The 20,426-nt window shown below is 62.7% G+C and overlaps 2 protein-coding genes and 1 long non-coding RNA gene across 7 annotated transcripts; 1 reads left to right on the plus strand and 2 right to left on the minus strand.

The window, feature by feature from the left end:
• The first annotated feature begins 150 nt into the window (after positions 1 to 150).
• Positions 151 to 8,004, plus strand: DDA1 (DET1 and DDB1 associated 1). 2 transcript variants are annotated; one of them, XM_003982037.5, is made up of 5 exons: positions 151 to 303; positions 4,850 to 4,930; positions 5,208 to 5,259; positions 6,069 to 6,130; positions 7,317 to 8,004. In XM_003982037.5, exons 1-5 carry the CDS (start codon positions 301 to 303, stop codon positions 7,425 to 7,427), a joined length of 309 nt encoding a protein of 102 aa, XP_003982086.1. In that variant the 5' UTR covers positions 151 to 300; the 3' UTR covers positions 7,428 to 8,004. The 2 variants fall into 2 exon arrangements, with proteins under 2 accessions (XP_003982086.1, XP_019674821.1); XM_019819262.3 differs by lacking the exon at positions 151 to 303 and adding an exon at positions 733 to 879.
• On the minus strand, positions 4,497 to 6,581 carry LOC109494743. The gene is made up of 3 exons (XR_002149775.3): positions 5,684 to 6,581; positions 4,831 to 4,968; positions 4,497 to 4,744 (listed from the first exon to the last, which is right to left on the minus strand). It is a non-coding gene; the product is annotated as an uncharacterized LOC109494743 (long non-coding RNA).
• Positions 8,005 to 10,052: 2,048 nt separating the features above from the next.
• On the minus strand, positions 10,053 to 20,367 carry ANO8 (anoctamin 8). 4 transcript variants are annotated; one of them, XR_002739007.2, is made up of 19 exons: positions 20,012 to 20,363; positions 19,133 to 19,243; positions 18,886 to 19,018; positions 18,567 to 18,705; positions 18,390 to 18,486; positions 17,629 to 17,745; positions 17,393 to 17,520; positions 17,137 to 17,298; positions 16,660 to 16,812; positions 16,397 to 16,523; positions 16,222 to 16,277; positions 16,050 to 16,124; positions 15,715 to 15,846; positions 14,432 to 15,241; positions 13,984 to 14,175; positions 13,715 to 13,846; positions 13,499 to 13,609; positions 10,845 to 12,283; positions 10,671 to 10,748 (listed from the first exon to the last, which is right to left on the minus strand). XR_002739007.2 is itself a non-coding variant. In XM_023247026.2 (18 exons), the coding sequence occupies exons 1-18, from the start codon at positions 20,115 to 20,117 to the stop codon at positions 10,369 to 10,371; spliced, it is 3,696 nt and encodes a 1,231-aa protein (XP_023102794.1). In that variant the 5' UTR covers positions 20,118 to 20,365; the 3' UTR covers positions 10,053 to 10,368. The 4 variants fall into 4 exon arrangements, 3 of the variants coding, with proteins under 3 accessions (XP_023102794.1, XP_044903908.1, XP_044903905.1); XM_023247026.2 differs by lacking the exon at positions 15,715 to 15,846 and having other exon boundaries at positions 10,053 to 10,748; positions 11,617 to 12,283; positions 20,012 to 20,365; XM_045047970.1 differs by having other exon boundaries at positions 10,721 to 12,283.
• Between the last annotated feature and the right edge of the window lie 59 nt (positions 20,368 to 20,426).

Genomic DNA, 20,426 nt, shown 5'->3' on the forward strand with positions numbered 1-20,426 from the left:
CGCCTTCGCCTCCAATTCCCGGGCGGGGTTTTGCTTCCTCAACCGAACTTGACCACCAAAGGAGGAGGTGTGGTGGCCAATGGACGCGTGACTTAGTGGGATCTGGCCAATGGAAGCGCGCAGAGGCCGCTATCCTTGGGGCGGGGCTAGAGTGCAAGCCAATGAGGGGGGGCGGCGGCGCCATCAGTGTGGGCTGTGCCGTGGCTGGAAGTTACTGTGCGGCGGCGGCTAAGAAGGCGGCTGTGGTGGCGGCGGCGGTGGCTGAGGCGGTGGCTGAGGCAGCGACGGAGGAAACAGAAGATGGTGAGAGAGGCTTCCGGGCCCGTACTCCCCCTCCGTTCGACAAAATGGCGCCGCGGGCCCACCCACCTTTAGTAATCCCTGAAGCCCCTCACCTCCCAGCCCGGCCCCCTCAGGCCCCGCCCCGCCTCTCGCTCTGCCCTATAACCTTCAACCTCGGGACCCTGCTGTGAGCTTCCTGCTGACCCCACCCCAGCTCCTTCTCTCCGACCCCTGACCCCATGTAGGCTTCCAGGCCCTGACAACCCATTCATTTCCGGGTCGCTGCTCCCCCGGAAATCGGTGGGGGTGGGGATGGGGTCTCCCGAGACCCCCCCCATTTCAGGCCTTGTCCTCAGCTTCCCCGGCTTGGGTGTCTCCAGTTCATGAGGATTTGGAAAGCTGGCCTGGGCGTTGGGGCGGGGGAGGGGGCTTGACTTCGTGACATGTGGGGCTTTGTAGCCAAAGGAAGTGCGACATCACAGACTGCCCAGGTCCCCCAGAGCCCTGATCCCACCCCCAGGATTCCGAGCCCGGACCTGCCCCTAGGAGGGAGCAACTTCATCTCTCCGATCCCAGGCCTTTCTACGTTAAATGGAGGTAGCAATAGTCCAGACTTGATAGAGTTGTGACAATTGAGAGAACTGATTTCGTGAAGGGCTTAGGACAGTGAACGCTCAACAGATGAGCTGGGTGACTTGGGGCTGGTGACATCTTCTCCCAGCTGGCTTCTCATCTTGAGGTGGGAATAATGCCAGCTGGTTGGGCCATGCGCTCATCCTGGCTTTGGTTGTAGTGGTTCTTTGGGGTGCGTCCCCCAGCCTGCAGAGGGGGATGGTGACTTGGCATCAGAGTTGTGCTGAAGGCCCCACCCCCACCCCAGAGCTGACACCGGTGATGCAAGCTTTTGCAGGGCAAGTCAAAACCCCGTGGTCCCTGGACTCGGGGCCCGAGCCCACAACCCACGGGATGTGGTGAGGGATAGGCAAAAGAAGTAGGAGAGGCGAAAGTGGGTCCTTAGCATGTGGGTCCCCAAGCCTGGGTGTTGTCCCTTGATTCATTGCTGCAGTCTCGTCCCCCACGTCCAGTCCGTAAGAAGTTCTGATGGCTTTGCCTCTAGGATCTTTGCATCATGAATTCGTCCACAGTTCCCTACCCTGGTCTAGGCCCTGCCACCACTTGTCTGGACGCCTGCCCCAGCCTCTTCCCTGGTAACCTTACCTCCATTCTGCCCGCCCCCCCCCCCCCCCCCCCGGCAGCCTGTAATTCACCCAGAACCAGAGCGAGCTTGTAGCTTAAAATGTAAATCTCATTATACCACTTTCTAGCATATAAGATACTCTAGGGGTTTCTTTCTTTCTTTCTTTCTTTCTTTCTTTCTTTCTTTCTTTCTTTCTTTCTTTCTTTCTCTCTCTCTCTCTCTCTCTCTTTCTTTCTTTCTTTCTTAATGTTTATTTTTGAGAGAGAGAGGGAAAGTTTGTGCAGGAGTCTGAGCAGGGGAGGGGCGGGCGTGGGTGGGAACAGAGGATCTGAAGCAGGCTCGGCGCTGAAGGCAGAGAGCCCCAAGTGGGGCTCCAACTCAGGAACCCGTGAGATCTTGACCTGAGCCGAAGTCTGATGTTTAACCGACTGAGCCACCCAGGTGCCCCACTCTGGGGGTTTCTTGTGACCCAGATGAGACCCCAGCCGCCCCCTCGCCCCCAAGGCCCCGTCTACCTCTGTGATCTCCTCTCTACTCTTCTCATCTCTTCTGCCAGCTCCAGCCACACTGTCCTTGTTTTCATGTCCCCACACTCTGAGTCCCTTCCACCCCAGGGCCTTTGCGTCTGTTGCTCCTTCTGCCTGGAATGTTCTTTCTCCTGTGAACATCACCCCCTCAGAGGAGCCCTTCCTGACTTCAGGAGGCCCCTTGTCTCTCCTCTCTTGGCACATTATTTCTTTTCCTCTCTCTTTGGGTGGGTTCACTGGTGGACTGCCTGCCCGGGGATGGCACACACATGGTCGGTGACTGTCTGCTGAGCCAGGTGCACAGCTTCTGGGCCCAGCTCTGGCTAGGATTTGGCCGGCTGGCGTGAGGATTTCTCTCCTGTGCCCGAGGCCTTGTTTTCCTGCTGGCAGGAAGTACCGGTCATCCCATCTTCATTCATTTATTCAGCACAGACACACTGATGCTAACAGCTGGCCTTCAAGGGAGCTCTGGAGAAACTCTTTCCCGGGCTGGGGGGCCACTTGCCCCAGGTCACCCAGCCAGTGAGGGGCCCGGCCAGGATTGAGTGCAGGTTGTGGGGTTTCTGCACCTCTCACCACTCCGCCACCTGGCTCCATGTGAGCCCTGCCAGGGGTCCAGGATGGAGACAGCCCTGCCCTGCCCTCTGCCCTCAGGGAGGAGCCAGTCCAGCGAGGGAGGTGGACATAGAAACAAGTGACCTCATCGGGGTGTGATTTTGGCTCTAGCAGAGGTTCTCAAGGCGTGGGGAGAGGGAAGGGGCCGAGGGGGTTTGGAGCTGAGCAGAGAGGTTGGTGGGTGTTTCCGGCATGGAGAAGGGAGGGGCACTCTGCGAGGGTGGCCCAGGACCAGCACAGATGGAGGGGCTTTGTGGCAGGAGGACAGCATGGGCCAAGCCGAGCCAGGGCTTTGGAGGGGCTTGAGCAGGGACAGGAGCCCCTCGTCACCCTTCAGGTCTCAGTGCCTGCATCATTGCCTCTGGGCAGCCCTTCCTGAGCCCCCAAATCAGTCACAGCTTTCCCCAGTGCTGTCCTGGATCTCACAGTCCCCTCCCGACACCCTGTCCTCATGGCCACTCAGCACTCACCAGCTCTTCGAGTCTCACCTGTGTCCCTGTGTACTCCGTGCTTCCCAGGGCCGAGAGCGGGTCTGTTGTGCCTTGCCCCCAGGGCCCCGCTGCCTGGTGCAGGGCCTGCCACATAGTAGGAGCCTGAGGAAAACCTTGCTGGATGGATGAATTTGGCTCCGCCGTCTGGGGTGGAATTGGGGCAGGGGTCCTGGGATGGAGGAGGCAAATTTGAGGGGCTTTGAGCTGGCTCCAGGGCAGTGGGTCACCCAGACGTCACGCCTCCTGAGTGGGTGGGGGAGGCTGACCCACACTCCAGCTTCCCTAGCTGGTCCGTGCCGCCGAGGTCTCGCTAGGGCCCAGGAGAGGGAGGGCTGGGCCCTACAGAGGTGGGAACACCTGCTCTCACCTGCCCTAGAGGGTGGGGGGCATCACCCGGACAGCTGCTTCCCTGACGTTGCTGAGCTCTGGCTCAGGTATGCGGATGGATCTCCCAAGGGAGGGTTAATGTGACCTGCAGGGCCTCTGAGGCCTTGGTTTTCAGGAAGGGAAACTGAGGCACTGGCATGTCGTGTAAACAAGGAGCTTGGCCTCTGAGGTTGGGTGAACCTGGGTAAAATCTGGTTTCTTGTTTTCTTGGTGGGGCTGGGTGAACGCAGATGAGGACCATGTGACCTTTCTGCCTCCATTTCCTCGTCTTTATTATGGGGTGACTCCAGCTCCTGGCGGGCCATGTGAGGAACCCCTGCCCACCTGCCCCACTCCAGGCTTGATGACAGTGCCGCCCTCCTGTTCTGCTAAGAAGTCACCCCAAACTCTTGGCCGTCATCCTTCCCCAAGCATCCCTCAGGCTCTCGTGCCTCAGTTTCCTGAGGTGGACCTGGCTCTCACTGGCCTTTATCGCCCCCGTCTTATGGCTGAGAGTCACTTCCTTCCCAGAATCAGGGCCTTTCCCCTCCAGAAAGCTCACCCTTTCTTGCCCAGCTCATGCCAAAGTGTCAGAGAAGAAGGACTTTCGATAGGTCAGGGCTGTGAATGAATTCTGGTGCTGGCTCCGTGCCACGGATGGGCCATTCTCCCTTCGCGGAGCGGCCTCCAGTTCGGTGGACCCCAGGAGCAACCCCTGAGCTGACTCTTGTTCTCAGACCTGTCTGCTTCGGTCCACATAGCATTTTCTGAAAAGCCCAGCCACCTTGAACAACCTGGTGACGGCGTGCTAAGACTTGGATTTCTGAGTTTTCTTAGGACTTGGGAGCTCATTTAACCCTGGGTTCCCGTGTCCGTACAGCAGCAGCCTGTGTCCCGGCTGCCCTCTCCCCTTCACCCAGGGCCCTGCTCCCCCACCCCTGTTTACGGTCACTCTGGCCAACAGGGTTTTTTAGGGTAGCCAAGCCCTTTTCCATCCCAGGTCTCTGTCAAGGTGGATATGTGGAAACGAGACCAGGTGTTTAATATTCAGCAAGCACAGAGGGAAGGTCTGGGCCCGGGTTCGACTCCCTGCCCCGTTCCTTGCTCAGCCTCCATTCTCCCCCGTCTCAGCTGGTTACAGGGCTGTTGTGAGGACCCCAGAAGAGAACGCTCACTTATCCCAGGGCTACTTTCTTCTGGTCCCAACGGTGTGCACCTCAGGTAGCCAGCTTAAGGGTGCATTCTGGAAAACGTCATGGGAGGACCTGAGGAAGGAAACTGGAAGTCAGCTAGAAGCCCAGTCCCACGGGCACCCCAGGGATGGCCCGACCTGCTGCCCTGTCTCACTTACCATCTTCCCTGTCTTCTAGGCAGATTTTTTGAAAGGCCTGCCTGTCTACAACAAAAGCAATTTTAGTCGATTTCACGCCGACTCTGTGTGCAAAGCTTCGGTGAGTACGCGTTCCGGGCGCTGGGAGTGGTTCTGGAGCTGCCGGGGGGGGGGGGGGGGGGGGGGGGGGGGGGGGGGGGGGGGGGGGGGGGGGGGGGGGGGGGGGGGGGGGGGCAGGGGCAGGGCACGACGTGGACACACCGTCGAGGTCCCGCCAGGAACGCAGGCTGGTCTTCGAGCCCAGCCCCGCCCACATCCTTGCACACCGTTGTCTTTGTGGGGGGGTGGGGGGCCCCAGTCAGCCCGCCTGCTCTCCTCACTCCCCGACTCTCCTGCAGAACCGTCGTCCCTCAGTCTACCTGCCCACGCGGGAGTACCCATCTGAACAGAGTAAGTGGCCTCTGTCAGCCTGTCTCAGCCTGGCTGCCGAGGGGAAGGGCCCCAGGGCGGTGTGGGTGGTGAGCTCCGGGATGCCTGTCAGCAGCTGGAAGCCTGGCTTTCTCCGGGAGCCTCCTGATCTCCACATGCTGGCGTCCACATGCGGCCCCGAGGGGGCCCTCCTTAGCTCTCATCTGCTGCTCGCCGGCCCCCTCCCCTTCACCTCCCATGAGTTTGGGTGTCCCCTGCCAGCACCGCGTCGCAGACCCTGAGCCGCGTACTGTGGGGAGGGGTCCCCGCCCAGCCTGGGGTGGGCAGCTCAGGGAGGGGGGCGGCCAGGTGGAGGGGCCCGCAGAGAAAGGCACAGAGCGCGCAGAGCAGGACGACCTGAAGGTTATCGTGGTTGTGTTTTATTTTAATTGTGAAAGGAACCTACCTGGACCTTGCTGGGTGGGTTCTGTGCTGGGTAGGTCTGTGTTCCTGGTCTGCCTGGACCCGTGTGCCGGGTTTCCTTCCCCGACCTGAGGGTGGAGCCCCAAGTGCGGCGGAGGTCCCGGGGCTCCCTAGGAAGCAGGGGCCCAGCTGGAGCAGCCGGCTCAGGCCCCCGGTAGTAGCTGTGTGTTGGAGCAAAAACACCAGGCTTCCCGAGCTCTCCCGTGCTGGGGGTGCAGACTCGGAGTCCCCACGCAGTCACCCAGGCAGAGCCAGGCTGGAGACCAGGGAGGGGCGAGGGCCTGTCCTGGGAGGGGCAGCGCAGGCCGGGGTGGGGGCTGGGCCATCTGCAGCCTCTTCCTGCAACTTTCTCCGCCTTTTCTCCTCAGTCATTGTGACAGAAAAGACAAACATCCTTTTGCGCTACCTACATCAGCAATGGGACAAAAAGGTAAGGTGCCTGGGGTCAGGTGCCGGAACTCATGGCAACGGTGATGGCCAGCAGAGGGGCTCTGAGTGGGGGATGTTTGGTGGCTGAATAGCAGTTTGCCAGGCAGCCTAGGGGAGGGAAGAGCATTTCAGAGCAGTGAACGGCGTGCCAAGGCCATACAGTTCTGCGTCCAGGGGTGGGTAGGAGCTTGTCAGGAGGTGCAGAGGCCTGACTGCCGCTGAGGCCTGGCTCTCCACAGCCTGCCAGCATGGCCTGGGGAGCAAACGGACTTTAGTGTTATTGCCGAAAATCTTTGTTTAATGGCGAAATGTCACATGATTAAAGTTCCAGGCAATATGGGGCGCCTGGGCGGCTCGGGCGGTTAAGTGTCTGACTTTAGCTCGGGTCATGATCTTGTGGTTTGTGAGTTCGAGCCCACATTGGGCTCTCTGCTGTCAGCACAGAGCCCACTTCAGATCTTCTGTCTCCCTCTCTCTGCCTCTCCCCTGCTCGCTCGCTCTCTCTCTCTCTCTCTCTCTCTCTCAAAAATAACTAAACATTAAAGAAAAAAAATTCCAGGCAACACAACAGGGTGTAGTTGCAGTGAAAGGTCTTGCCACCCCCATCCCGAGGCTGCCTTTTTACACAGGACATTTTTTTCTTTTTCTTTAATGAAAACTCGCGTGCGTTCTGCAACACAGTCAGTCTGGGGGGTTTTGCCTAACACTGAGCATCAGACAGCAGCCTGCTGTGGGTGAGGTTGGAGGAGGACCCCACGATGAAGTGACTGCTCTGAAAATCTCAGCTGCGTGGCCCACCCTGTCCTCCTCCCCAGCCCCGGCAGACCTGGGTTCCCACCGTGGGGGAAAGGAGATTTTCCCACACAGGCCTGCTTTCCTCTTCTGTGGCAATGCACGCCTTCCCTGGGTGGCTCATGGGTACTCTTTGCCCTCTGGCTGGGTGGCTTATTCCCCAGAGTGTTCCGTGCAGAGCGTGGGTCATGGCCGGCTGTGGTGACTCCTCACAGGGCCCGGGAAATGCCTGGCAGTCCGAGGCTGGCGGTCCGGAAGACTGTGGCTTAGCCCGGGGTGGTCCGGCAGGCAGGGGAGGCCCTGGGCTGAGTGCCCAGCTGCAGGCCTGGCAGCAGGTTTTCAGGGGCTCACCCAGATGAAGACTTACGCGCCCCCCCTTTTGCCCTGCCTCTCAGAACGCCGCCAAGAAGAGAGACCAGGAGCAAGTGGACCTTGAGGGTGAGAGCTCGGCGCCCCCCCGCAAGGTTGCACGGACCGACAGCCCGGACATGCACGAGGACACTTAAGACTCTCGCTCCCCACAGGCGCCTCCTGTCTTGTCTGCTCCTCGCCCGCCCGCCTTGTGTAAGCGCCCCCCACCCTGCCCCCCACCGGCCCGCCCCCCGCCCTACAATCCATACCACTTCCAACCTCATAGGAGCCGATGTATTTATTTTCCTTGAGTTTTTATTTATGCTGTAAAATGTACCAAGCGATGGTTAAAGGGGACGTCAGACCCAGTAGTGTGATGTTGGTAGATGCTTTTTAAAAAACATTGTTATTCACAACCCCTCCCCCCCCAGAGCCCCCTTTGTGCCCCCACAAGCCCCCAGTTCTCCTCCGGAAAAACCAGAGCGTGTCTGCAAGGGCCTAGAGCCGGGGCCCTGCTGTGGCCCGGCAGCATGCGTGGGAGCCCTTCTCTCTGCTCCTGCTCTCCAGTCCGGGCCTTACAGACTTGGCTTGGACCTGTGTCGTGCCCAGGCTTTGCTCTGAATGTGTGCCAGGGGGAGAAGTCGGCATTTCCGGATCTTTCTCTTAAGTCATTTTATCATGGACTAGTGCGTGCTCCGTGTCCACCCCAATAAAAGGATCTTTCCTACTCGACCTCGCGTCTTGGCTCCGTATGCCTCAGCCCCAGAGGACGGAGTCACTGAGAGTCATCTCATCACCACCAAGAGGAGCCAAGAGGGCCCCCCCACATGCTGGGGCCCTGGGACCCACTGGATTCTCTCACGGGCCTGCTGTGGCCGCCTCGCTCAGAGCCAAGACCTGCCTGGACCCACCCCCCATGCCTCACCTGTCAAGGTGTCCCAGAGGACCAGGACACCCCTGAGAGATGGTCCGTGTTGCCAAGGACGTAACTGTGGTCAGCCCCACACCCTGGATGCCTTGAGTCAGGGTGGTGTGCCCACCGGCCACTGTGGAGACCGCCCAGGTGGCATGGCCTTGAGCGCCCCTGGTTCAGAGACGAGGCACATGGAGCTCTGAGGAATGCCCAGCCCTGGAGCTGTCGGTCAGCAAGTTACACAGCCACTGGCGGGCTGTCAGCCAAGCTGGGTTTGGGCCCGAGCTTGGAGACGTAGAGGGCATTCGGGCTCCAGGCAGAAGGTCTGAGGCCTCAAACGCTGGGCCTGAGGCCAGGGGGAACGCTGCTTCTCCCCACCCACCAGCCCCAAGTAGGGGCCGTGGCCTGGGAGCTGAGCGCTGCAGCCTTGAGGGCGGTGAGGGGTTGGGCTGTGGAGCTGGAAGGAATGCCAGGCTTTATGGGGTGCCACCAGATTATCACCGTGGAGGTCCCTGCCTGAGCCAGACTGCTCCAGCCTGGGCCGCCCGGCGCCTCCCACGGTGGAAGGTTCTGGGGGTCACCACCGAGCTGTGCCCTGTGGGGCCAAGGGGCTTTTCCTCCCAGCTTTGGGTGGCATTTACGCCTGTGTTGAGTCCCTGTGGTCACAAGGCAGGTGCTCACAAGACGCAAGCTTGCTCTCGGTGGTGCTGTGGTGGACTGAGGCCCCAGAGGCTCTCAGACTCCTTGGAATCCCCAGTCTCAGGGGTTGGTCTGACCTAGGCAGGCACGTGGTGTCACTGATGGTTAGTGAATAGACTTCAGCTTCAAAGTGTATGGGATAGTGAGAGCCGGTGGCACCCCTGCCCTCGTCTCTGTGGCCCCGGTTCCCCTGTGAGGGACTGGGTTAATCTCCTGTCAGTGTCAGCCACGGCTTGGGCAGGGGTCCCGTGGCCATGGCCCACCTAGGCCTCCCTGTGTTCTCCCTGGTGCAGGTGTCCCTCAGCCAGCCTCTGCCCAGCTCTCCTGCCTCTGGGACCGCCCCTTATTCCTCCGCTCCTTCAGACACCAAACTCTGCCTTCCCTCACCTCTGTGCCTTTGCACAGGCTGCTCTCCTGCCTCCAGTGAACCCCGGTTTCTCTTTCACAGCCCTCCAAAGTGCCCCTGACTCACACTGGCTCCCCCTGGTCTCCTTCAGCCACGGGGCAGGGCCCATCAAGCTCTGAGCCTTTGGATGTGGACATGCTTGAGGGGGAGGGGCCGCGTCCCATCCCTGACCACGCAACAAAGAGTCCCAGCAGCTTGGGTCTGACAGCAATCCCACAGTGGGGCATCCTGGCCACTCCCCAATGGCATCCCCAAAAGTGCCATCCCCTCAACATCGAGACTCGGGTGCCAGGTGCCTTCCGATTTTCATACCCCAAGTTCCTTTCACTGCTCTGGCTCCTCAGATGGCAGCCTGGGAGGCAGTTATCCCAGAAAGTGCGGCCTAGAGGACCGTGTCACCTCACCCTGCAGGGCCGAGGCCAACTCAGGACCTGGGCCTGGCACCCAAACTGCTGAGTCCTTTCAACACTTTCGAGATGTCTTCCTTTGTCTAGGAAGCTGAAGCCAGGGCCTCAGGCTCTGCAGCTCCTCCCAGGGGCCCCAGGCCTGGACTCGGCCCCCAAATCTGGGCCGTCTCAGAGTTGGCGCAGTCTGGAGTTTTCCATCTGTGGCCTCAAGACCCAGTTCTTAGGAGGAGGCCCCCAAGGGTCACAGGATGGGAGGGGCACCCACCCTAGGCCTGCTAGGTCCCCAAAAAGCCGGCGCCAACTACAAGTCACTGGGCCCTCTGACCCCCCTCCCTTCCACTGCTCTGTCCTCGGGCACTGTTGAAATATACTTTTTATTGCATTTCTGCCGTTTTACAAAAATATGACAAAATAAATTAAAAACAAATAAATAATCGCCTATTCTGTGTGTTTTCTGTTGGTTTTGGGGGGTTTCCTTTCCCCCATCCCGGTCGAAAGGAAAACGGCAGATGGGGGGGGAGGGGTGGGCCCGGCCCCCGGCCCTGCCCCAGGATGGGGCAGCCAATACTGGGGGCCGTCGAGCCGAAGCGCGTTTTCTGGGTGGCGGCCGCCGCCCCGGTCCACGACTGATATTGCATATGAGAACAGGAAGGCAGGGCGGGCGGGTGGAGCTAATGCCAGCCGCTGGGCCAGCACACGGCCTGGGGGCTGGGGCTGGGGCTGGGCGAGGGCGCCGGGGGCTCCGGGGGCTCGGAGGTGGGCGGCAGCGGCGGGGGCGGGAGGCTGTAGAAGCTGGCGTCCCCCGGCAGGGGCTGCGGGGCGGGCGGGGGCCCGGCGAGGGCGCAGGGCGGGCACTCGGCGGCGGCGGGGGCGGGGGCCTGGCGGGGGGCGGCGCCCTCGCCCCCGCAGCCCCACGGCCCGTCCCACTGCCAGCAGCCTGCGGGCGGCGTCGGGGGCCGGGGCAGCGGCGTTGGCGGCGGCGGCGGCGGCGCGGGGCTCCGGCTGCGGCGGGTGCGGAGGGCAGGGGCGCCCACGGGGGCCAGCGCTGTCCCTGCGGAGGCGAGAGGGGCCGTTCCGGGGGGGTGCCGCCCCCGCCGCCGGACCCCGCTCGGACCCTGCCCGCGCTCCCTCCCGGGCTTCCAGGCACCTCGAGGGCCTTATTGCTTCTGATCAGTGACAAGGGGTGGGCGTCTTCCGGTGCATCCCCTGCCTCTGGGCACTGGGCCCCTCCCCGTCACGGGGGGGAGGGGACAGTCTGAGGAAGTCCCTCTGATTTCTGACCTGCGTCCCTGGTGTTGCAGCTGCCACCTCTCGGGCTCCCTGGGGGATGAGCTGCTGGAGCCTGGAGCTGGGTTGGGCTGGGGTTGGGGCTAGCAAAGTGGGCTGGGGGGGGGGGGGGGAGGGGGAGGGGGCGGGTGGGCACGAGGCTTGCACCTCTGCTCAGCGCGAATCCGGGTGCAGCCTGTGGCCGAGCACGCCGAGCTCCCTGGGTAGGCAGCCCTGGCCCCCACCTCCAAGGAAGGCCTCCCTGAACAGCAGGGCTGCAGGTTAGGGACTTGCATAGAGGCCCGGGGGGGGGTCCAGTCCCCCCAGAATGAGCTGGGTGTGGGGTCTCATAGGGGCAGGAGAGGCTGAGCCAGGTGGGGAAGAAGCCTCCTGCATCTCTCCTGGCACCAGAGCATGGAGGGCAGGGTGCCCTGGGAGGGCCGCCGGGACAGGGGGCTTTGGCTGTCAAGGGTCCCGGAGATACTGAGCAGGCTTTGACTGAGAGGCTCCACGTACCGCGTACCCAGGTTCCCAACCGGTACAGAGACCGGGCCTCCTCTGTCCCCTTCAGCCCCTCTCCCCAGGCCTGGCCACCCCACCCCTTCCCGCAAAGCCCAGCCCAGAGTCCCCACCCCCGAGTTAAAGCTTGTGACCTGAGCCTTCCTCTTCAGGCCGGGGGGCGTCCGGCTCCTCAGCCGCAGCCTCGTCCACCGGCCCACTCCGCTGGGCTCGGCCTCCTCCGCCGCTGGGGGTCCCATCCAGCCGGGCCTGCCCACCTGCCCCGTTGGACCCGGCGTCAGCCCGGGCCCCACCGAAAGGAAAGAGCTTGCCAGCGTGGAAGGCCTTGGGCGGTGAGTGGCTACGCTCTGGGTCCCGCCGTGTCTCAGGTGACTTGAGGAACTTGAAGCTGAGGAAGGCTGGCAGGCGGGTGTCGCTACCCGTGGGTGACTGGGCAGGGGGTGGCCGGGCGGCAGGGCCAGCCCCCGCGCTGGCCAGTGAGGATGCGGCCCCAGACGACAGGAACTTGCCCTGCAGCGGGATGATCTGTTTCAGCTTCATGACGTTGTTGGGTGCCAGCAAGGACCCCGGGCGCTTGGGCCGCTCTTGCCCGTGGCCGCCTGCCCCACTGCCCTTGGCCTTGGCAGAGGCCTTCTCAGGGGCAGCAGGGTCCAGCCCTGAGCCTTCGGCCCGAGCCTCCTCCCGGCCGCTGGCATCGCGCTCTCGCCGGGCATGGTGCTCCGCGTGGCGCTGGCGCTCCTCCTCCTCCCGCCGCCGCCGCTGCTGCTGCTGATAGCGGTGCTGGGCCTGGCGTTCGTGTCTCTGTGGGCAGAACAGAGCCATTAAAGGGACTGGGCAGAAAAGGTGTGTGAGCCCCCCCCCCCCCCCCCCAGGCCCATGCTGGTGCACCCTGCAGAAGCCGAGAGAGATCCAAACACTTACTGGGCACCAGCTGCATTCCTGGACCCACACTGGGGCTTTCTGTGGAAGTCGGGAGAGATCTAAACACTTTTTGGGTACCATTTGCATCCCCGAGCCCACCCTGTGGCTCTCTGAGGTAGTAGGGAGAGATCTAACCCCTTATTAGGCACCAACTGCATTCCCGGATTCATGCCGGTGCTTTCTGAGAATCGAGAAGAGAATTTCTGAGAATTGACAAGAGAACCGACTGGGGGGGCTCAGTTGGTGAAGCATCCAACTCTTGGTTTCGGCTCTGGTCGTAACCTCGCGGTTCGTGGGTCTGAGCCCCACATCGGGCGCACCGACAGCACGGAGCCTGTTTGGGATTCCCTGTCTCCCTCTCATTGCCCCTCCCCCACTTGCTCTCTATCCTCTTCTCTCTCTCTAGAACTAAAGAAACAAACATTAAAAAAAAAAAAAAAAGAATTGAGAAAGGGGGTAAACACATATTGGTTCTTGACTGTCCCCTGCCTTCCGGAGAACCAGCGATAGAGTCATGAGTGGCACAGGCCAGACTCCACGCTGGCCAGTCCAGGAGCCTGCAGCCCCACGTGGCTTTGTCAACGTCGGTTTCAATAATTTCGAATAAAATGGCAAAACAAAATAAAGTGCGATGCGAATTCCGCCTCTCAGCTGTACCGGCCCCATTTCAAGTACTCGTCGGCCGCCCGGAGCCAGGGGCCACCCAGGCAGCGCAGACAGAGGCCATCTCGGTCATTGTGCAGAGTGCCGCCCGGCGCTGGTGAGCTCCTTGGCCCACTCTGCAGCTTTCTGAGGAATGTGGCAGAAGCCGGGCTTCTAGGAAGCATCAGCTGTGTCCTTGGCCCCAAACGGGACACCGCCGGTGAGCTGGCCGATGACTAAATGTTCACAAGTGCCAGCCTGCTGCTGGACGCCACCGGGATTCCGGGAGGGGACCGGCCGGTGCGGAGTGCTAATTATTACACTGGGCTCCGCACATCTTCCCTCCTGCTAAGAACCCGGCCGCCAGCCAGCCGGGCGAGGTGGAGAAGCCCCACCGAGTGAAGGAGTAGACCAAGCCCAGCGCCGCACCAACGTCCCCCCCCCAAAGTGTACCTTGAAGGCCTCCCGGCGCTGGTACTCAAGCTTGGCCATCTCCTCGGCCACCCAGCCTGGGATGTCGGGGATGGCCACGTGGATGAGGTACTTGAGGAGCAGAGCGAAGTGCTGAGACAACAGACGAGGATGAGGCTGCAGGCTCGGACGCCCTGCGCGACCCCCCCCCCCAGCTCCTCCCCCCGCCCCGCCCCCCTCCCCGGCCACCAGCCCCACCTCGAGCACCACCACAGACACGATGGCCGCTTCGGGGCTGAGCCAGGGGAAGAGGCGCTGCAGCTGCCCGCACTGGCCGATCAGGTAGCAGTTGACCACGATTGCCAGGACACCCATGGCCTCCATCACCTTCTGCAGGGGAACACGCGGGGTGGGGGTGGGGGGGCTCCGGTGGGGTCCAGCCGCCCTTTCCCGGGGCCTCCTGCCCCTCCCCAGCGCACCCGGACTCCCTCGGGGCCTCGGCTCAGAGTCCTTGGCCGCCCCCACACCTGCCACTGGCCGATGCTCTCAACCCGTTGCCCGAAGGGCCGCTGCAGCCCCGTGCACAGCTTGAGGGCGTCGCTTCGGATCTCGATGAGGTTGTTGACCAGGGCGCACAGAGCGGCCAGGGGGAAGGCAGACGAGAAGAGTACCACATAGCCGAACTGCACGAACATCTCCTGGTAGTCCTGGAACGTGTCCTGCAGGGGGCGGGGCGGTGCCTGGGTGTGGCCTTCGGCCCTCCCTCAGACCAGAATGCCTCCTCCCTTAGACTACCTTCCTCTCTCTCAAGACTTGCCTTCCTCCGATGATCCTGAATGGACCCAGAGCTCCCCCTCCAGGAAGTTCCTGACCACATCCAGGGCCCCATTTTATCGCACCCTTCCCACCTCCCCCCTCAGACCCCAGGCCCTGCCCCTGGGAGGGCCTCACCTGGGCCCTCAGACCCCTCCTCACCTCGTACTTCTTCATACAGCTCTCAAGCTCAGCCTGGGTAAGCTGGGGTGAGTGCTCCTCCTCGGGTGGGTCAATCCAGGATGACCGATTCTGTCGCCGCTGCCTCCGGGCTGAGTCGCCCGAACCTGGCTCCGGGTCTGGGCCCCCGTCTGGCCCCTGGTCACGGCCCTCGCCCCCAGCCCGGCGGAGCAGGACGGCCGGAGGCTCCCGCTCGGGACTGCCGGGAGCCCCTTCGGCCTCATCGTCTTCTTCAGCCAGTGTGAATACTCCCGGCTCCAGCCCCTTCTCCACCATAGTGGGGCTCCCCTCCTCCAGGAGGGCCTCTGGGCCAGGTCGCCGCCGCCCAGCCCCTCGTTCAGCAAAGCTGACCTTCTTCAGCCGGAGCCCACAGTCCAGGAGGCCGCTCTCCTCACCCTCCTCCTCCTCATCTTCCTCCTCCTCCTCCTCCTCCTCATCCTCCTCCTCCTCCTCTTCTTCCTCCTTGCCTCCCCGGGGCCCATCCCCCATCTCCCCACCTTCCCCCGCAGGCCGCCGCTCCACGGTAGCCTCCTCCTCCTCCTCAGGTGCCCCACAGCCCCCACTGAGACACCTGCGGCCCCCGCTGCCGCCTCCGCCACCCTCTTCGGCCTGGGGTTCAAGGCGGCGGGGTGCAGGGCGCTGGAGGCTCAGCAGGCCAAGCAGGGCACGGGCCAGCTCCCAGGCAGCCTGCAGGCCAAGCTCGCCACGGCCCAGCCGCCGGTACAGGTGCGGCTGCAGGACCTCACGCACGTTCTGGAGGAACTGGCGGGTGATCAGCAGAGTGGCCAGCATCTGGGGGCAGGAAGGGGGTGGAGAGAGGCCACGTGGGGGGCGGGCGAGGCCCCGGGCACCGGGACAGGCTGCTGGGACTGGGCACCCGCCTTCCAGGAGCAAGCTTCCAGACACATGCCCTGAACCCAATTGCTAAAGCCACCCCTCTGGATGTCCCGGGACATGGAGACCCCAGCACTCAGCCTCTACCACCACTCATCTGCCACAGACCATAGCCTGGCAGGCCAGGGCTCCTAGCCAACCTCCTGGGGTTGTAATGCATGTCTCATCCTGCCGTGGCTCAAGGTCCCCTGCTTGCAGCACTGCCCAGGAGCTCAGCTGGTGCCCGGGGTCTCAAGAGGCCCCTGCCATCTGCACCCCATCAGCAGAGCCCCAGCCCCTGGGAACATGCACCCTTGGCTCAGCGTGAGGCCCCAAGCATAGCCACACTGCCCACCCCGGCGAGACCCTGTGGGCTCGCCACCTGCCCATACTTTGGCCCGGGCCACGAGCAGAAGGCCCCGGAGGGAGAGGAGGAGCAGGCGGAACCGCAGGGCCGCGAGCGGGACCAGCACCGCCCGAAGCTGCCGCTCGAGGCTCTGGGACAGGGACAGGACGAGCAGGAGCTGTGGAGGGACCGACGGACAGGTGGACGGACAGATGGGGGGTGGGTGACAGGCAGAGAGAGGACACACGGACGGACGGACGGACAGAGAGAGAAGGATGGAGGAGGGGGGGGAGGGGCTGGAAAGCCCGTGGACCCCTTGGCCAAGTCCGGCCCCCCACTGGCCGCCATTGTGGGGGGCACTGCCGTGGGCTGGGGTCTCACCTCTTTCAAGCGCTCCATGTCCTTGAGGTAGAAGCCAATGTAGAAGAGGCTCAGGTATGAGTTGACAAACTGGAACTGTGGGAAGCAGACAGGCAAGCAAATTTGACCCCAGGAGCGCCCCCTGTGCCCCATGTAGGCCACCCCCACTGGCCGCCTGCTGGCCGCCACTCACCAGGACGACTTTGATGATGAGGTGCTTCTCATAGGCGCTCTCCAGCCGGTAATTCTCTGGGGGCCGAGGGGGTGAGTGAGGAGGTGGCCCAGGCCCCCTGAGAGCAGCGGGGAGCCTGAAGGCCAGTGAGGACCTTCCTCCCCAGGGCAGCGGGACCTCCCCTTGCAGGGCGTACCCATGTCGTTGAGCCAGATGGCGAGCTTCTTGTAGCCCTCTGCGCTCACGCTGACCAGCAGGGCCAGCACGACCTTGGGCAGGAAGCGGGCAAGACGAGGCAGCCCTTTCACGCTCAGCACCAGCTCCTGCAGGGGCGGAGGTTGTACAGGTCACCCCGGCGTCTGGGCTCGGCTTGGGGGGTGGACCCGGGCAGGTGGCTGTCTGGTCAGGGCCAAGGCCGGGGCTGGGGTGGGGGGGTGGGGGGGGGAGGCCAGAGGTCACCTGCAGCTGGAAGCAGCCGAGCATGAGCAGGAACACACAGGCCAGGCAGGTGAGGCACAAGGGGAGACTCACGAGCAGCTGGAAAAGCAGCCGCTTCCAGGGTGGGTAGTAGAACTCCTCAGCCCGCGTCACAGGGCTGATGCGCCGGATACCCTGGCAGAGGGTGGGGGTGGGGCTCAGCGTGAGGCCAGAGGTGCACCCTGCCCCACACACCCTTCCCAGTGCTCTGAACTCCATTTCCATCCACCATGCCTTTACCTCTGTGGTGACGCTCCCCCCCCCCGACCCAGCACACCTTTCCCAGGCCCTTAAATGCATTTTCCCACCCCTCCCCTTCCGAGCATGCAGATCCCCCGACATGGCACACCCTTTCTGATGCCGTAGCCCCATTTCACATCTTGTCTTTGTCCCTGCAGTGGCCCCCCACCTCCACCTCTCATTCTTCGGAGTCCTTGGACCCAGACACCCACGACTGACCCTGAACTGGGGCCGTGGCTCCTCCACTGCTTCCCCAGGTGAGTCCAGCGTCCCCCATTTGTAGGCCAGCTCCGCCCCCCTCCGTTTCCACTCCTCCAAGAACAGGGTTGACCAGACCACGTTGAAGAGGGCAAAAACCACACACGATACATCCCGGCTTGTCTGGGGATGGCGGAGGGCCGAGCTGTTGGCCAGGTTGGCCCAGGAAGGAGGGTGTCTCAGGTACCCCAGCCCCTGCCCAGCCCACTCCCAGCACCTGATCAGCCTCCGTAAACGTGTACAGGACAGAGCCAAAGACGGCTGGGTATACCATCGCTGATGTGTAGAAACCCAGCCAGGCAAAGTACATGGCAATCTTTACTCCGAAGTAGTCACAGATGTCATCTGCCAGGGGCACACAGCGGGGGTGGGGTGGGGGGTGTTCTGGTCAGCCCTGCCTGCTCCGGAGACTCCCGCACACACACACACACACCCCCCAGCCTGGGGCCACACCTAGAGGCTGGTTTTCACACACAGCTTGCACCCACGACTTCATGAGGCGGTTCAGGATGCGCTGCTCATGGACCGGGAACACCTGCTGGATGATCCCGCGGGCTGCCAGCTCAGGGACTGTTGGGGGACAAGAATGCGTGAGCCCCGCCCTTCTGCCTCTGCCTGACCTGGCCAGCCCCCTTGGCCAAAACCCATGTCCCAGCTTTTCCCTGCTTTTAAGTCTGCAGGGGCCCTTCCCAGGAGAGAAGTTCTGAGTGGACAGATTATCTAGTTCTCCTTCGGAATTTGGAGGTGCAGAGGCAGGCAGGAGAGGATGCAGGAAACCTGGTAGGGTGGGGCCAGTGTAGAACCCTGTTTTTAAATAAAGCCATTTGGCCTCAGGTCACTGCTCCGAACGTCTGAGGATCGGTGCAAAGTTGGCGTCAGGAGGTGAACTTGGGGTAGCTGGTCTCTTGGAGAGGAAACTGAGGCCCAGGGCCGCACCACCCAGTGCATGGAGTGCTGTCCATGGTCCTGCCCCTACCTTATGCTAGACCCAGAAAAAGGTTTCTCAGGGACCAGCCTCCCAGGGAGTAAGCCCCACCTCTTAGTTAAGGCCACACCCCTTCACCTCATTGATTGATGCCTCCAGGCCCCACCCAACTCTTCACTAGCCTTTGATCACTTGGCTCTAGGCCCCGCCCTCTTACGTTGATAGGCTGTCCTCTAGCAGCCCCACCCAACTCCCCACGTGTGATTGGAGGTTGGTCCCGCCCACTCACTGATTGGCTGGTCCTCCAGGAAGCGCACGTTGTGTAGTGCCTCGCCCTGCTTGGCTCGCAGGTTCTGCAGCCAGAAGCGGATGATGCTCTGGCGTTCCTGCAGGGGACCGGGTTTGAGCACAGGGAGCAGCAGCCCAAGGGCTAGGGATGCACACTGGGAGCCAGAGCTGGCCGCACCTGGGAGGTGAAGAAGCGCAGCTCACTCTCCACATTCTCGTAGATGAAGTCCTCCTCGCAGGAGAAGCCGCGGGTGCCCCCGCCAAACTCGGCCTTCACTGCTTTGCGCAGACCCAGCTCGTCGGCTCCTCGAAGCAGGCTGCCAGGGAGACAGGGAGGTGGCATCATGGAGAGTCCCTGGCTCACCTTCCTGGAGCTAGGGTTGGTATACCTGGCAGTCAGCTGGGACAAATGCAGGGCGCTAGACCTCACAGTTAGTGCTTGGAAGGGTGGGGAGCTGGGGAGCCGGGTCAGCGAGAGGCTAGGGACAGAGACTCGCCTCTCATACGTGGCGGTGACGAAGAAGGCATAGGCACGCGTGTGGCGGTGGTGGCGGACTTGTACGATGAGCTCGGGGATGCCCACGCGGATGTGGTTCAGCAGCCATAGCAGCGTGTGGTCATCAGTCGTGTCTGCCAAGGGGCACAGGGACTGATGGCTCTTGTCACAAGGGGTCTGAGGCTTCTTACACACTCCTACTCAGGGTGGCCCGGCTCAGGGGAGCCCAGGGCAGTGGGCACAAGTACCTGGAAAGGTCATCAGCACATCGCAGTTCTCCGTGGGCACCGTCTTCATCCACGCCTTGTGGGACACCAGGTAGCGACCAGCCTGCAGGAGCCGCTTCCCAAAAAGCTTGTCTAGGGGGCAGGTGGGGCAGGGCCCAGGTCAGGCCACTCCCAGACCAGGACCCCAGCCTCTGGTTCAGTCCCTCCAGCCCTGGCCCTTGCTCATACACTCTCCAGGGCTCCTCAGCACTCAGCCTGGCATTCAGTGGCCTGCAAGCTCTGGCCTCGGCTTATTTCCTTCCCTCCGTGTCCTTGCACCAGCCAGGCCCTCCTCCAGAAATGCCCTTCCCCCAGGTCCTCCCTTACAAATCTTACTCATTCTTGAGGCCCAGCTCCGCCTCCAAAACCACGATCGATGGGGCGCTCACTAGCAGCCCTGAGCGCTACACCACATCATGTCAGCGCGTCCTCAGAGCTGGGCGCGGTTCTTATCCCCATTTCACAGGTGAGGAAACTGAGGACCGGGGCGTTTAAGTCACGCACCCAAGGTCACAAAGGCGAGCTGGGATTCGAACCCAGGACCGTATGATTTTGTATCCTCTGCGGAGTGGCTCTTTCGAGCGCACCCCTGCCGGGCTGCGATCCGGAAGCTCAAGGGGTGACTGGGCTCGGCCCCAGGCCGGGGCTCTCAGAGGGGCGTGTCCGCGTCTCTGCTCTGGGACCCCCGCCCCCTGCATCTTCCCAGCCTCTCTAGCCCCGCCGCAGCCGCAGTGCCCGGAGAACCGGCCCCTCGACTGGACTCCAGGCCTGGGACAGCTGACCCCAATCCCCTCCCGGTCCAACCGCCGTGCGCACCCCAGGCACCTGCAACCCTGTCAGATCCAGCCGCCGCACACATACCCAGAACTCCGGACGCCGGGGCTGCAGGCTCGCCCTCAGGCGGGGGCCTCTTGCCACGCTCGCCCTCCAGGGACGTGCCCCCGGCGTTGGAGGTGGCTTCGGCCATGGCGAGGGCAGGTCAGGTCAGGGGCTGCGGGCGGCCCGAGCGCCGGGGGGCCGCGGGCTCATCGGGCCGGTGCAGCCGCGGAGCGCGCCGGAGGTGGAGACAAAGGCCGCGCCCGCCCGCGCCGGCCGCCGTCCCCGCGTGCCCGAGCGCTGCTTCTCGTCTCCGCCCGCGCGGAACCTCGATTCTCCTTCTCGTCCCCGCGCACGTCGCTCTTGGGTTCTCGACTCCGCCCGTGTTGTTTTCTGGATTTTGTTCTCGCCCGCCCACTTCGCTCTCTGGTGCTCGTCTCCGCCCGCACCAAAGGTGCAT

This window comes from Felis catus, chromosome A2 (genome assembly GCF_018350175.1).
Source record: "Felis catus isolate Fca126 chromosome A2, F.catus_Fca126_mat1.0, whole genome shotgun sequence".
Taxonomy (NCBI): Eukaryota; Metazoa; Chordata; class Mammalia; order Carnivora; family Felidae; genus Felis; species Felis catus.